At 42.2% G+C, this 16,863-nt stretch overlaps 1 protein-coding gene across 5 annotated transcripts in view; it reads left to right on the forward strand.

Annotated features, from left to right (window-relative positions):
* The window catches only part of LOC129756650 (HEAT repeat-containing protein 5B), a 39,025-nt gene extending 23,078 nt beyond the window's left edge, over positions 1-15,947 (forward strand). For 3 of the 5 annotated variants that reach the window (XM_055753575.1, XM_055753572.1, XM_055753574.1), the window contains 4 exons: positions 6,139-9,274; positions 9,384-9,986; positions 15,149-15,163; positions 15,266-15,947. In XM_055753575.1, coding sequence (XP_055609550.1) covers positions 6,139-9,274; positions 9,384-9,986; positions 15,149-15,163; positions 15,266-15,609 — 4,098 coding nt within the window. In that variant the 3' untranslated portion in view covers positions 15,610-15,947. The remainder of the gene's footprint in view (positions 1-6,138; positions 9,275-9,383; positions 9,987-15,148; positions 15,164-15,265) is intronic. The other 2 variants (XM_055753573.1, XM_055753576.1) reach the window with 1 other exon arrangement.
* Positions 15,948-16,863: the final 916 nt, after the last annotated feature.

Here is a 16,863-nt window from a genome sequence, read left to right on the forward strand (position 1 = left end):
CCGATCCTTAGTGCGCGCAGTAACTGCCCGGATCAAGATTCCCGGCAATCACGCGAGTGCGTGGGTCGTCTACTGAGTGGACAGGGCAGCGGATTAATCGGTGTAGCACTAGATGAAGGCAATCGCGCTGGCACGCATACTGGTGACCGTGTTGACAAAACAGCGAAGCATATTGGAGGACGGAAAGTCGGGTGTTTCCCGAGTGCATGCAATTAACTCGACAGACGGCGCGCTGCGTATCAACATCGGTTGGAATTTTCTCCAGCGGGCACGGCACATCGGTTGGAACCTTTTCCAGTGGGCACGGGACTCACTTTCGCTCGCAAGCACGAGCGTGAACACCGACCTCACAGCGCCGACTGTTCGCAAATGCATGGTGCGAATGTGGATGGTGGAGATCCGGTTTTCTGCGCAGCAGCTCAAGTTTGCTTCAAGGTTTCCAGGCATCCGGGTCCCAAAGTCCCAGCACAAGCAAAGTGGGGAATGCAGAAGGAACCCGGCCACAGCATTCGTCGGTGCTCCAACAAGGACTTCTGATGGAACTTCCGTTTCAATGATATCACCGAGAAAGCAGATCATGTAAGTCCCATAATCATTCTCTATAATTTTCTGGGGTGCGCAACAAAATGCCAAAGAAATCATGTAGCCATCAATTTTGAAATTTGAAATCCTGTTCTTATCTTGCCACGAATTACGCCAGATATTTGGGTAGAGTCTCACACTTGCTACAAGTTTTTGAAACTCAATTTATCGCTTAGTAGCTTTCAATATTTTTTCAAAATTTATTTGAAACACTAGAAGAAGACTTAAAAGTTGATTCTTCTAACTTTTTAAGAGATCTCTGAAGAAAAAAGCCCTAGTAAAATAAGTTAAATTAACACCTTTCTGTTTACATTTTTTCCTAACTACAAAACGTCAAACATTTACCTGGCATCGCGGGTCTATCCTTGACTGCTGACATCCGTGGAATTCCAGATCACGTCCGACCCAACATCATTCCTTCAATCTTTGCATCAAAAGTACGTGAAATTGGTCCTACAAAAATGTTTTTTACTGATGGCTCTAGAATCGACGGCGCGATTGATTTCGCAGTGTACAATGAGCGCTTTCAAGCTTCGAGAGTCATGCTTCCTTTGCGTTGCCGAACTGGCCGCAATTTGTTGTACCTTGGAACATATTCGCACACTGCCCGTAGACCACTATTAAATCTATTCGGATAGTCTCAGCTCCGTTGAAGCACTCTTCCCATTTCTTACCGAAAATTTCAGGGATATTTGGGCGATCTGATCGAAAACTCGTAGGTATACACAGAAAAAAAATTACGTAAAATTACTATTACGTGTCGCTGAAAACTGCAACCTTTGAAATAAACCACCTGTAATTAACAAAACCTGTAATTTCAAATTGTTTTCCTTGAAAGTCCTGTAAAAAAGTTGTACACTCAAAATTACATCTTCACTTGCTGTCAGTCAAGCTTTTCGTCAACTGTGCGGATTTCAGCGGCTAGACTACGCCGCCACGAGCTTCTGAGCCAGGCTACCAAGCGCGGGTGATGTTCCGCAGGGAGGGATTCACAAAAACTTGCAATTTTCGCGTCGTCACCGCATATGTGCACCCAGTTTCGCACCCGTACAGCAATTACGTATTCGGATTTTAATTCGTAGAGAGATCTGGCGTGAGCGCCCGATGTTGCGGAGACTCGCACACGCAAATCGTGTTTTTCTGATCCAAGTTTCGTTGTCTTTCTTGGTACCACCATTCAGGCGTGAGCTGGCTACCAAGATACTGGAAGCACTCCACTTTCTCAATCTGTTGTTCAGCATACACGAAACTGGAACGATTTTCTGTGTTGATTTCCTTCGACTTGGTCTTTCCGACATTGATTTTGAGACCTGTTGCCTTGGAGCTTTCGGCAAAGTCGTCGAATTTGCTCTGCATGTTTTGTTGTGTTTAGGCGAGCAAAACAATATCAGCTTCATTCAATCGTTGGTAAAAATCGGTATCAACTGGTTTCTGTCAACTGGTAGATGTTCAACGAGCCAATGTTTTGGTTGAAACCAGTCAGATCGTTGTTGAAACTAGTCGAAACCGATCCAGCTCGGCAGCAGGATTCGTTTCAACCTGGTAGAAATCAATCGAAGTCAATTTAAAAGAGACAGGTGATCAACTGTCAAATGGATTGTTTCGACAACTTGTTTCGACCAGACTTTATTGAACAGACTAATCGTCTGCCAGGTCAAGGTCGTTCAGCTGCTCCATTGTCGAAGGATTCCACGGTAATCCTCGGTTTGGTCTACTACAGTCAATCGATCCAGCTAAGATCTCATCCATTACGTTGAGAAAGAGTAGCGATGATAAGATACATCCTTGTCTCACTCCAGCAGTTACCGGGAATGGATCAGACAAGAAACCGTCGTGTAGGACCTTGTACGAAAATGCCTAGTATTGTGCTTCGATGAGATGGACTAGTTTCTCTGGGACTCCTCGCCTTAGAGCCGCCCAGATGTTTTCGTGGTTCAGTCGGTCGAATGCTTTTTCGAAATCAACACCAGCAAAAGAGAGTCCTGAAATTCGTAGCGTTGTGATGTGATCCACACACGATCGTCCGGATCGGAATCTAGTTTGTTGCCTTCGGAATGTAGCGTCGATTTGCTCTTGGATCCTGTTCAGGATCACTTTGCAGAGTACTTTGAAAGTTGTACAGATCAAAGTTATGCCACGCCAGTTACCGCACTCGGTCAGTTCTCCTTTCTTCGGAACCTTTACAAGGATACCCTTCATTGTCGGTCGGGAATGTTGCAGTATCCCAAATATCAGCGAAAAGACGGTGCAACATTTGTGGTGACAAGGCAGGGTCGGCTTTGAGTATCTCAGCAGGAATACAATCGATTCCAGGCGTTTTGTTGGACTTCATGTCTTTGATTGCCGCTTCTATTTCAGCCAGCGAGGACGCTTCCGAGTTGACGCCACTAAGGCGGCGAGAAATGTCATAAAGTAATCGGATATCTCCAATAGCGGCGGCTCTTTCTCTCTCTTCGGCTAGGGTGAAATCTTTTAGAGGATTATAACTTGCAATGAATATTTTACAATACCTCGCACTTTAGCGATTAACGCTTGGCAGTCTTGCTTGTATAATGGAACACTGGGACGTTGGCTCTATGCGATTATCCCTTAGGTTCCGACGAAGGCATGGTTTACGTTTTTTTTTTGTCGGGTCCCTACCACTGCGACCAGTTGTTAGATCTTTTGTGGTTTATCCCCTATTTACTCAAGGTTATCAAGAAAGATTACTCAGCATTTTCCCAATTTGGAAGAACAACACGAATGAAGTTAACAACCTTATTGGAACCTAAAGAAAATACATCAGAAGGTTCTAATATTCCTTTACCGAGTAGATTAGTTCTTTTTGATATAAGACAAGGGCATTAACATAGAAGGTGCTCCGATGTTTCCTTCTCAGCCTTTCTAAATTTCTTATTTACATTTTTAAAAAGCAACGAAACACGCTGCAAAAAGGTTCAGGACCTAAGAACGGAATTGAAGAACCTTGTCTAGCTAGCATGTCAGCTTTGACGTTGCCTTCAATTCCGCAGTGCCCTGGCACCCAATATAGAGTAACTAAGTTGTTCTGTGCAAGATTTTTAAGTGCCTCAATACATTCCCATATCAGTTTTGATGTACATTTAAATGATTTTAATGATTTAAGTGCAGCTTGGCTGTCTGAAAAAAATGCAATACTTGTATGTTTGTATCTTCCTTTTAAACACAGGTTTGTGCATTCGAGAATAGCGTAGATTTCGGCCTGGAAACCTGTCACCCACTTTCTAATTGATATCGATATATTTGCGCCGGGACATGTTACCCCTGCACCAGCTTTATTGTCCATTTTTTATCCATCTGTATAGAATAATAAAGATCCTGATCGGACCTCGGGGCCACCTGAGCTCCATGTAATTCGATCAGGCTCTAGAATATTGAAAGAATGTTTGAAAATGGGTTTAGCCAAAACCCAATCTCGATTGCTACAAATTATTGGATTGATTTTGAATTTGTCGAGAATTTTTAGGTTACTACTATTGGCTTTCCCTGTAAGTGATATTTTGTTTTCAAGTCTCAGAGCATGCTTCAAGCTGCACACATTGATGAATTGGAAGAATTCAAAGAATTGCTTCCATAGCTTTTGTAGGTGTACTACGAATAGCACCAGATATGTACAATAGAACAGTCCTATGTAGTTTTCGGAAAATTTTTTGTGTAGTCTTTTCTTCGGTTTTAGGCCACCACACAAGAGCTGCATACGTTATTCTTGGTTTCACAATGGCCGAGTAGGTATATCCAATGTATCATTCTTGGTTTCAAGCCTCATTTTTTACCAAAAGTTTGTTTAACAATCCATGAGGCTTTAGTAGCTTTATCAATTATTTGTTTCATATGGGCATTCCAATTTAGCTTTTTGTCAAGCAAAATGCCTAAAAATTTAGTGTCAGAACTATAACTTAGGGATTGTTCGTTCAGTGTTAGTGTGCCCAAATAAGTTTAGTTTTCCTTGTAAATGGTATAACGGTTGTTTTGGCGTGGTCCACAATGAGTCCTTCTCGAGTCCTTTCCCCATCAATCGTTCGTGTTCGCGCGAAATGTGTTTGTATCGTGTGTGGGCGATCATAGAATCAAACAATCGTCGTGGAATCATCGAATTTGCACACGCCATTTGTGTAGTCTATGGCCCGAGTTAAAGGTTTTAAGGTGTCACACTCGTTTTTAGTTTTTACGATCATTTTCTTAGTCTAGCACTTTGTTTTAAATAAAAAAGAAAATAGAAAGAGAAATATGAAAATAAAAAAGGATTAAATACGGAGATCGATAGCTTTTAGAAAGGTGCCCAAGCAATCAAAAGTCATCTATTTACTTGAATGAAGGCATTGGAAGTTGCATATTGGCTGACAAAGAGAATCAACTGCCCAATTCCCTTTAGTGAACTTTATGTACTCAATATTGAACATGAAAGTTGCAAAAGTGACTTATACGTACGTTGTACGGGACTTAAGTCACATAAAAGGCACAAAAGTGCTCAAAACGGGATTTGGTAAGTCACATAAAGGGCTCCAAAGTGCTCAAAACGAGATTTGAAAAGTCAAAAAAAGGTGCATTGAGGTGCTTTCAAAATCAAATCACCACTTCGAGTTTTAGTTTCTGTTAGAACAACATTTAGGCGTGGTCTAGTGGTAGCATGTTCGATTCTCATCACGAAGGTCGGGGTTCGATCCCCAAGCCTGGCAAGTTTTTTTTCAATAAGTAATTTGGTAATTGAGTGGCCATTCTGATGCGATATATGTAGGAAATGTAGGAAAGAAGCAATTGAGCAATTTGTCGAGTTGGGAATCCGGCGCGTGGCATCATGGCGGCACCATGTACAGAACATAGTTAATTATCAAAAGAAGGTGATATGAACCAATGCCAAGGGTACAGTTGAGATAGAGAGAGATTTTTGCTCATTTTACAATTTTTTGGAAGCTGAATTAAAAGGCAGCTGGAAGCAGAATAGAAGATCATTAGGATTTTTTTTTTGGAACTTGAAAGCATCAATAAGAACTTAAATTTTGAGCTGCATAGAAAGTACTTCATATCAATGATGGAGCTGAATAAGCGTTTTTGTACCTGTTTTATGGGACTTTTGGTTGCTTGGGTGTAGACTTCGGTCATGTAGTTCAAGTCAAGCACACCTAGCACGTCTCTCACTGGAACGTTAGGTGGTTTTCCTCGGGCCCGAAGATAAGATGGACCTCACACGACCAAACAATATGCTCGATGTCATGGTAACCTTGGTTGGCCGCAACTACACAAATTGCTGCCAGCAATATCAATACGATAGAGTACCGCGTCTAAGATTTTCGGGCTTTTGGGATAAAATTGTGTGCAAACCCTAAAATTCGACTTTAAGTACGACAATGTAATCTCAAAAAATATGATTTTTTGTACGAATCGCTAGTTCAATGCTTTTAATGCACTAAAAACTTTAACTGACTTAACGTTCAAAATGTGTTTTTGTCAGCAGTAGCAAGTTTTGCTTGAAGAGTATTGTTTTCCTGAAAATAATTTTTACGATTTACTTATTCATATTTCTATTTTTTTTTTTTTCAGCTTCAACCAAACAGCGCCGCTGGTTCTGGTGCCTTGGAACACGACCCATGTTGTCTATACCGCGTCGTGACCAATGGAGATCAATGCCCTGGACCACTTCCTTTGGGCGTTGCTGTCATTGACATGTCGGTGACGTTATTCGGTCTCATTTTCCCCAAGGTGGCCAATAAGCACCGTCTTCAAATGTTGGAACATTTTGGCGAGTGTATTAAACATTCCAAGAGTTCCCGTCAGGAGGCAGTTCAAATGAACATTTTCACTGCCCTGCTAAGTGGACTAAAAGGATTAACCGAAACAAAAACCGGAATCGGGCAAGATGAGGTTCGTAAGAGTGCAACGAATTTGATAATTGGTGCACTAATCAGCGCTAATCCGATATTACGCTGCGCTGCTGGAGAAGCGCTTGGAAGAATTGCGCAAGTCGTTGGTGACTCTAGAATTACTGCTGAACTTGCTCAAACCAGTTTTGATAGGCTGAAGTCTGCGAGAGATGTGGTGACCAGAACTGGACACTCCCTAGCATTGGGTTGTTTGCATCGTTACGTCGGTGGAATGGGATCTTCGCAACACTTAAACACAAGCGTGTCTATACTGTTGGCGTTAGCTCAGGATGGTAGTTCTCCCGTTGTTCAAGTGTGGTCTTTGTACGCCTTGTCATTGATAGCAGATTCCGGCGGACCAATGTTTAGAGGGTACGTAGAACCAGCACTCTCTTTGGTTTTGAAACTTTTGCTTTCGGTGCCACAATCACACGTTGATGTCCACCAATGCATCGGGAGAGTTCTTAGTGCATTAATCACAACTATTGGCCCAGAACTGCAAGGAAACAACACAACGATATGCACAGCACGGTCCTCGTTCCAGTGCGCAGCCGCAATCATGCAAGCGCATTCTGACCCATTGGTCCAAGCAGAAGCGACTGGATGTTTGCAACAGCTTCATTTGTTCGCACCTCGTCATGTCAATTTATCGACTTTGGTTCCGAATTTGTGTCAAAATTTGAGTAGTAACTATTTGATGCTACGCAAGGCGGCCGTTTCATGTCTTCGTCAATTGACAACGCGCGAAGCCAAAGAAGTTTGTGAACACGCTCTAAGTCTTGTCAATGAAGACGATGGTTTCGCTCTAACTGATTACGGTTTACCGGGTGTGCTATTCGGGATGTTGGACACCGAGAGTGATCAGATAATGATAAAAAATATTCATGACACAATAACGTCAATGTTGCAGATTCTAGCTGCAGATAACTTGTCACAATGGTTAAGTATGTGTAAGAATGTGCTGACTGTAACATCGGAAGCTGCTGGACCAGTCGAAACTACTACTTCTGTCAAAGAGGAAGCTGAAGATGCTGACGACGACAATGAAGCCGATGATGATAATATCGAATTTCATGCTGAAGATAACCAAGCAACTCATCCGGCTGTTCAACCTCGATGGCCAACGCGAGTTTTTGCGGCCGAATGTGTTCGTAAAATTATTGCGACATGCGAAAATGCAAGTTCTGTTCATTTCGATCTTCTGCATGCGAAAGAAATGCAAATCACCAAATCGCGTGGTGATTATTTGGTTTTGCATTTGTCTGATCTTATTCGTATGTCGTTCATGGCAGCCACTAGTGACTCCGATCAGCTCCGGCTAGAGGGATTAAAAACTCTACAAGAAATAATTGACAAATTTGCACGAGTCCCAGAACCAGAATTTCCTGGTCATCTACTACTAGAGCAATTTCAAGCCCAAGTTGGAGCCGCCTTGAGACCCGCGTTTTCTCAAGATACGCCATCACACGTTACAGCAGCAGCATGTGAAGTTTGCTCTGCTTGGATTGGATCTGGTGTAGCCAGAGATCTCAATGATCTTAGACGTGTTCATCAGCTATTGGTATCCAATTTGAGTAAATTAAATGATAGGACAAATAGTACTCAACTTTACAACGAAAGTATGGCCACATTGGAAAAATTAAGCATTCTTAAGGCATGGGCTCAAGTATACATAATGGCTATGATAGGAAATGGCACTGCTCCAGCAAGCTCATTACTGAAATGCCTTTCGTCTTCTGCTAACGGCGTCACTACGTTGATAAATGAAGCCGATCGTTCAAAAGCAGAGGATGAATTTGGAGATTTTGAAAGTCGAGGAGAAAGTCTTCTAACTTTAGTTCAGCCGGAGTTGTCTAATTTATCGACTCATTGGTTGGCCGCTTTGAAGGATTACGCTTTGCTTTCGCTGCCATCTGAATACGCCAGCCAACTTCCACATGATGGTGGCGCATTTTACACGAATGACACTATGAATCTATCGAAACCACATTACTTAACGTCGTGGCCATCAATATTGTACGCCGCAGGGCTTTGGTTAAATGCAGAAGGATTCACTTCAATGGAAAGCACTGCAGTTTTAGAGCCCAATGAAGCAGACAAAGAGAACGCAAATGATATACCGAGTAGTTACAAGATTAACACTGCTCAGACCAGTGGAAGCATTAGTAACAGTACGATCTCCCACGGAAGCCTCAGTGCAGATCGGTTCCACTTGCTATTTGGAATATGTATGGAAGCACTGTGCAGTACAAGAACCAATGAAAAATTAGAGAGCGTAATTGCATGCTTGCAGGCTTTATATACCATTTTCGATTCTAAATGGTCTAGATCTATGTTGACAAAAAATCAAACAATTATCGTCGAGCTGTGCAATGTGCTACATAGATTGATCTTGACAAGAGACAGCGTCGAAGTCCAATATTTATGCATTTCCATTCTTAAGCAAACAATAACGGCTGCCAATGAAAATCTGGAAACAGAAAAGCACAAAAAATTGTCAGAAATGCAAAACAAATCCGGTAATGACAACGAAGAGAATCCGGATATTGACAATCTTGGTGAAGGCGGTGAAGAGGGCGAGCTTCTACCTGGAAAATCCCATGTATATGCTATTTTGGAAGTGATTTTGTGCTTACTGGCCCGTCAGATACCGGCAATGAACCCAACACAAAGTGCGCGTGTTGCTAATGAGCAAATACAACGGCAAATGGCTCAAGCCAAGAATGGACTGTTTGAACTGTCGGATGACAATAGTCTCCTGGTTGCAGCTGCCATCCATAGTATGACGGATCTCACAAAACTTTGTTCCCCAACCGGTAAGTGTACATTTTCAATATTGTTCCACTTTGAAAACGTTGTTGAATAATAACTCAGCTAGAGTTCGAATGCAAACAAGGTCTACTAAATTGATGATCATTTTCACAGGAGCTGTTTCAATTCTTCCGACCATACTGTTCCTTACAACCGGAACTATTAAGGAAATCGCCACCAAATCGGTAAACGATGAAACCATTCTAGCTAATTCCAATGTAATACAGTCGGCACTTCAGCTTTTGAAGTTGTTAGCCACAGACCGATACAGCAAACACGAGGCATCAGCTGATGGCTGGAAGAAGCTGTTACAAAGTGCTCTTGGGAAAATAATCGATCTCACCAAAACGGGTTGCGACGAAACGAAACTGGACGAAGTTACAATGATGTTGGCTATTGCAGTTTTCCTTCTACATACGCCCTCTTCGCTGGTATCAGTGCCAAATTTGCAATATCCCTGTATCAACCACTTCAGACAATGCTTTCTCAGTGGCTCTCCCATGGTTCGGTTAAAATGTGTACAGACAATGCGATCAATTTTTGTTAATGCGGATCTAAAGGTGTCAACTCCATACATTCACGCACTGGCACCGAGGCTCATCGAAACGCTCTACGGTGAATCTCATCGGAACCCACAGAGTGACGTAGAGCTGGCTTTCATTCTAGAGGGAATAACTACAATCGAAGCATTAATTACGGTTACGGAACCACAAAATCGTAAGTATTTGGATCTTTTAAATACCTATCGGAGTCATGATGAATCTAGTATGGTGGTCTCAAATTCCAAATTCAGCCATATTAAAAAAAAATTTAGACAGCTGGCTGAAGTGTTTACGAAAAATTCGGTCGAGGGATGCCAGGTGTTTGAGATAAAAAATCAGAAAAATTTGAAAAAAGTCTGTGTATGTCTGTGCACAAGCTTATGTAGGCCAACGATGTGTGTTGTTGGCGTTTATTGTACAGTAATGCAAGAATACATTTAACAAAACGAATTATACACATTACTGTGTGAAACCTCGACTTGTAGTTTTTAGTTGTGCAATGAGTACGCTACATCACCCATTTCGTCCTTAAGCTGTTCGGGCGAAGCTCATTGCTGTACGGTTACGCTCGAGCTTGATGCGCTCCAACGGTTTGGTTAGACCATCCGCCAGTTGTTCGTCGGTGCTCACGTAGCTTAGCGTCACAACGTTTTTCTCCAACGCCTCACGGATGTAGTGGTGTCTGATGTCTATGTGCTTGGTACACGGCGTATAACCACTATTTTTGGCCACGCAGTTAGCACTCTGGTTGTCGCAGCGAAGTGGTAAGGGACGAGTTTCACCAAACTCGGAGATGAGACCTCTCCACCATGCAGCTTCTTGAACCGAGGCAGAAAAAGCTATGTACTCTGCCTCGCACGATTTTGTGTAACACAGCTTCATCTTCGACGATCCTCGTACGTATCGCAGCAGGTGCTTGACAGCTTCTCATTGTTTCTCACCAGCGCATGTGTTGAAGCGACTAAGATGGTTCACAGCGAATAGTTCATCAGGGCGTGTGCACTGGGCCAAATACATGAGTGCTCCCACGGCCATGCTGTCCATTTTCTCGGTCGTCTTCGGCGAAATGTCCTTCGTCAGGCGTTCACTTGTGTTTATCGATGTTGACACGGCCTTAAAATTTTGTCCGTACGGGTTATTCGGATTCTTAGCCAACAGCTGGCTGTTCCTAAATCTTTCATCTGGAACATGGACTTAATTCTTCAGGTCGTCATCATTCGAGAAAAGAGCTACGTCGTCAACAAAAACTGCTACAAGCATGTCTCTACCGTTTAGACGATAGTAGTAACAAGTGTCGTACTTCAATGGTTTGAGTCCCAGTTTTTTCAAAGCTGTATCAAGTTTGCAGTTCCACGTCCGGCTTGACTGCTTTAGGCCATACAGTGCCTTGTTTAGACGGCACACTTTGGTTCGGTCGGCATCCTGAAAGATTTCTTCTTTGAGCTCGCTTAGCAGGAATGCATTTGTTGCATCCATTTGTTCTACCGACAAATCATGTTTCGCTGTTAAGGCGAATAAGTACCGCAACGAGCTGTGATGCAGGACTGGGGAATAAGGGTGCTGTTATACTGTAATGTACTCACGCGACATACCTACTCATTTAATCTCCATAGAAAAAGCGCAGACCTGTCATACTGAGCGCTTTGGAAATTGTCGCGCTTTGCCTGGGTGTTTTGTAGAGCGACAAGTAGGAAATCCCATGGGAATATTGTTTTTTCTCGGTTTGAAGCAGCGATTTCGGGATTTAAGCACAATAGTTCGAAGATCCGTCCAAATTTGTTATAATAAACTAAATAATATCTGAACCGTCGAGAAAATTTTCACGAGTAGCTTAGCTTAGCGTAGCCAACTTTCTCGCACTAAAATGTAAGTGTGATCGAACTTAAACCTAAAACATGTACCAAAACTTAAAATCGAATATGTATTTTTTAGCTTTAAAGCTGCGTAAATAAAACACTGCTCTCGAAATATATGCAGTATCGAGCCCATTTGAAGTAACAAACCCATTTACATTTGATCGCTATGCGACCAGCTGGCAACTCGGTCAAAGTCCATGTGTTGTTCCGAATAAGCGGTTGATATTCTTCACGCATTGCTTTCGTTTAGCATTCAGCGTCTCCTCTTGGAAGCGCTTTCTGGTGCGAAACGGGGTCGTCCTCGATCTCCTTTTGGCCAGCGAATGACGATGCAGCTACCCCGCTGAAATTGACTTTGGATTCAGCTACAGAGTCATCCAAATGTTCGCCACCACGATCGACTGCGTTCGGACCAGTTCGCTGTAAAGAATTAGAACGCCGCAGACCTTTCACTTCTCGGCTTACGAACACTTTTCGCGACTTCGAGTCATAGAGCTTATACCTTCGTGTGCTCGTCGAAGCCGACCAGGATAGTTTCGTGAGATTTTGGATCCCACTTCCTACGTCGTTGTTTCGGAATTTGGACCACAGTTCTTGTGCCGAAAATCCTGATGCGAACATTTGTCGAAACAAATCCGGCTTTTTGTCTGTCCAGATCTCCTCAGGGGTCGAATAAGGTCCGCGGGTCGGGGACCGGTTGATCAGGTACACAGAGGTATTGGCCCAAAACTCTTTACCAGCCGTTTCGAAGGGTTTTCAATTTTAGTCCCGAGAGGCGTTCCGCCATCGCGTGAAAAACTTCACGCAGACACTAATCTCTTCTGTTTCAGTTTTTGCTTTCAAAAAATAAATCCTCATTTTTCGAGAGAAATCATCCACAACGGCTAGATAATACCGACTTTTACTTATCGATGTCACTTCCATCGGGCCACAAATGTCTGTATGGACTAATTCGACACGCGTGAACCTGTCTTTCCGAACGGTAGCCTACAATGTTTTACCATTGTAATATCCCATCCCAACACAAGCACTGTTATCGTTTTATCCGAAAATTTTAATTCCGTTCACTAAACCAGTTACTAACTTTTTCACACTGTAATTGTTCAAGTGTCCTATTCTCTTGTACCACATACTGAGACTTCCGGTAGACGAACATACTAGACCACTAGAGTCCCGTTTTTGCTCAACTCGAAACAAATCATCTTCGCGGTTAGCAGAGACCACAACTTCACCATCACTGTCCACTATCTTGGTTTACCGATATTAAATTCACCGACAGTTCCGGTACCACCCAAGCAACCAAAAGTCCCATAAAACAGGTACAAAAACGCTTACTCAGTCCCATTATTGATATGAAGTACGTTCTCAAAATTTAAGTTCTTATTGATACTTTCAAGTTCCAAAACTCAATCCAAATTTAAATCAGCTTCCAAAAAATCGCAAAATGAGCAAAAAATCGCTATCTCAACTGAACCCTTGGTTCATATCACCTTCTATTGATTATTCACTATGTTCTGTACAAGGTGCCGCCATGATGCCACGCGCCGCATTCCAAACTCGACAAATTGCTGAATTGCTTCTTTCCTACATTCCCTACATATATCGCATCAGAATGGTCACTCAATTACCAAATTACTTATTGAAAAAAACACTTGCCCGGCTTGGGGATCGAACCTCGACCTCCGTGGTGAGAATCGAACACGCTACCACAAGACCACGCCTAGATGTTGTTCTAACTGAAACTAAAACTCCAATTGGCGATTTGATTTTGAAAGCATCAATGCATTTTTTGTGATTTACAAGATCCCGTTTTGAGCACTTCTGTGTCCTTTATGTGACTTAAGTCCCGTTTAACGTACGTATAAATCACTTTTGCAACTTTCAAGTTCGTTAATGAGTGCATATAGATCACTCATGAGAATTGGTCAAAATAAGTCACATACAACGTACATATTGATCACTTTTGCAACTTTCAAGTTCATTAATGAGTACATAAAGCTCTTTAAAGGGAATTGGGCAGTTGATTTTCTTTGTCAGCCAATATGTAACTTTCAATGCCTATATTCAAGTACATATGGACTTTTGATTGCTTTGACTTTACTCACTAGAACGTCATCACTATTGCGCTTGGGGCGCAGGCAGTACCAGTTCCAGTCACTTCCTTGTTACCTCCGTTCGACATTTCCGGTTGCTGGCTTGATATCATCCAAAAACTCACTCTTGCCAGTCATGGGCCCAGAGTATACATACCAGCCGTTTTTGTTTGTTATCGCCGAAAAGGAGAACACTGGTGGAAAACAGAGATACTACTTGCTGGTAGAACTTGGAATACTTTATTTAACTAATTTCGCTACCTTATATACTAAACCATTTCCATGGTCACATATGATACTTGTTTACTAATTATGTGTATGTTGTTGTTTCTCCCATCGATTGCTGCGATGTTACAAATCTCAACACTCCTCCTCAATAAAAACATTCGCAGTCTTCGACGACTCCTCCTGAATATGGGGACCTTATTCGTCGCATTCATTGCTGTTGCTGCTCGACTACCTCACTTCTGGTTTCCGGCTCGACGATCTACCTCCAGCTCCAGCTCCAGCTCGTCGATCTTCCATGATTCCTGGCTCGTCAAGCTCCAACTGGCCTCCAGGCACAACGACTTTCCAATTGGCTCCTTGTCTGACGACCTTTCATGATCCCTGATCCGACGACCTCCATCTGGCTCCGATCCGACGACCTTGTATCTGACCTCTGGTCTCGACTCCCTTGCTGCAGCTCGAAGCTTTCTCTTTCTCATCGACGCCTTTCCTGAGGCCTGCGCCTCCCAGTGGTTCCAGCCTCACGACCTTCAATTGGCTTTCCAGTCCGACGACCTTCCTCGACCTTGTCTCGATGACCTCCCAATGGTTCCTGATTCGTTGTCCTTCCTGGCTTCGACTCGTTGACTTCCATTGGCGCTGGCTTTTCTTGTCACTGTTGATTCCGCTTCTCATCCTTTCTACTAGTGCTGGGCCCATAACCTGTTGATGGAAGCACTTGGGCAGTGGAAAGGAGAGATCTGTACTACTTGCTGGTAGAACTTGAAGTACTTTATTTAACTAATTTCGCTACCTTATTTACTAAATCTTATTCATGGTTACATATAATACTTGTTTACTAATTATGTGTTTGTTGCTATGTGTCCCAGCGATTGCTACGATGAGACTCATCTCCACAATAATTAATGTTACTCACGGCTACCGACCAATCTCTTCCAGCTTTGCTAAACTGGCAAAAAATCTTTGAGCAATATCTTGACGATTGGCAAAAGTCCGTGTTTTACAAAAAAAATCAGGGTTTCGCCCCCTCCACCGCATCCAACCCTTGTCTACTTTTTGCCAATATGAGGCCTCCATACTAGATTCATCAAGATTGAAGTAAATTAAACCATAATAATAATAACACTTTTATCACCTGCTAAATTGCTACCGATAAACAGATGAACTAATGCAAGGTAATGAGTTGAAACTAAATTAATTTTACCTTTTTTTAATTTAATGCTTCAACAATAAATTTGATGAAAAAATAGTTTGATTAAAACAGTCATTTTTCACAGGTATTCAAATGTTGACGCTTTTGATTCCCATCCTCATCAACTATCTGCTGGAGCCGGAACAGCATCGATCTAAATCTAAACAGTGCTACCAATTGCACGAACATTCATTGCAGGGGTTGATGCGAATAGGTCCAAAATATCCTCACGAATTTAAAATTTTCATGACACAGCAACCGGAACTTCGAACCAAGCTTGAAACGGCCATAAAGCGTAACCAGATGAGCGCAATTCAGGCAAAAAATAAAACGGAAGCGGCCAATGCAGCGGCTAAGGCCAGTGCTACTCAACAGCAGAAACCAACTATTCAGCTTAAAACAGATTTTAGTAATTTTACTGCTACCTAAAAGCGCATGAATCCGATACCAACTAATATTGATAAAGGAAATGCATGTTAAAAGCTTACCACGAGTAGGATCTTCTGATATGAATGTTTAATTGAGTATATAATAATCTAAAACAATTCAGCCCCTCGCTCATTAACTAAGGTCAAGCCTAATCAATTGCATGAGCTGTATTTTAATCTATCATATATAGCCCTCGACTGTTAAATTGAGCAATCTGCTATGGGAGTTCATCCTACTAAAATAGAATTTTATTTACATTTCTGCATAACTTAGTAAGCAACTGTTTATGAAACTGTAACTCTAATTGAACAATAAAGTATTCATTCTATACTCACTAACTATTGTGTGTATTTTAATTGAGGTCAAATGAAAACTTCCATGAACATTCAAACTGAAAAATAAAGGGTGTGATTTTGTTCGTTGTAATAAACAATTTTAAAATATTTATCAAATCCTTTTAGCAAATAAACAGAGCAATCGGTAAAGCCTAGTCCACACTCGGCAACTTTACTGCGATTTCGGTTGCTGAGACTTTGTTTATGTTTACATTTTTAACTAGACGAAGAGATGCATGTCTCAAGTCTCCCAACAAGTATGGGAGACTTTCAGCAACCATAATGTAAACATAAACAAGTCTCATCAACCGGAATCGCAGTTCAAGTTGCCGAGTGTGGACTAGGCTTAAGCCTCGTTCACACTCGGCAACTTGAACTGCGATTTCGGTTTCTGAGACTTGTTTATGTTTACATTTTGGTTGCTGAAAGTCTCCCATGCTTGTCGGGCGGGAGACTTGAGACATGCATCTCTACGTCTAGTTCAAAATGTAAACATAAACAAGTCTCAGCAACCGAGATCGCAGTTCATCATGCTGAGTGTGGGCTAGGCTGTAAAATCTCAAATAAGTTAGGGGGAACTTGTCTACTACCTTGGACACTTACACACTCATCTGGCGCAACCCCTTAAACTTGTAAAATTGGCTCATTTGCCCTTATTCTGCGCCGCGCGTGACGTGATGATAAATATAACCAGATTGTTGGCTTTATAGTATTTTCGGGTCAGTCAGAACCAAACAATCATATTTATGTTCCTGTAGACGCGTAATATAACTGATAAATCTATAGATTTTTCTCCGTGCACGGCCCTCAGCACACGACCGTAAACCATTTTTTTCTCAATTATTTTCCGCCGTTGACCGACGTGTAAATTTTTCACGACCCGAACACCCGGAAAATATATGACAACAAATGTCATTTT

The sequence above is a fragment of the Uranotaenia lowii genome, chromosome 3, assembly GCF_029784155.1.
Source record: "Uranotaenia lowii strain MFRU-FL chromosome 3, ASM2978415v1, whole genome shotgun sequence".
NCBI lineage: Eukaryota > Metazoa > Arthropoda > Insecta > Diptera > Culicidae > Uranotaenia > Uranotaenia lowii.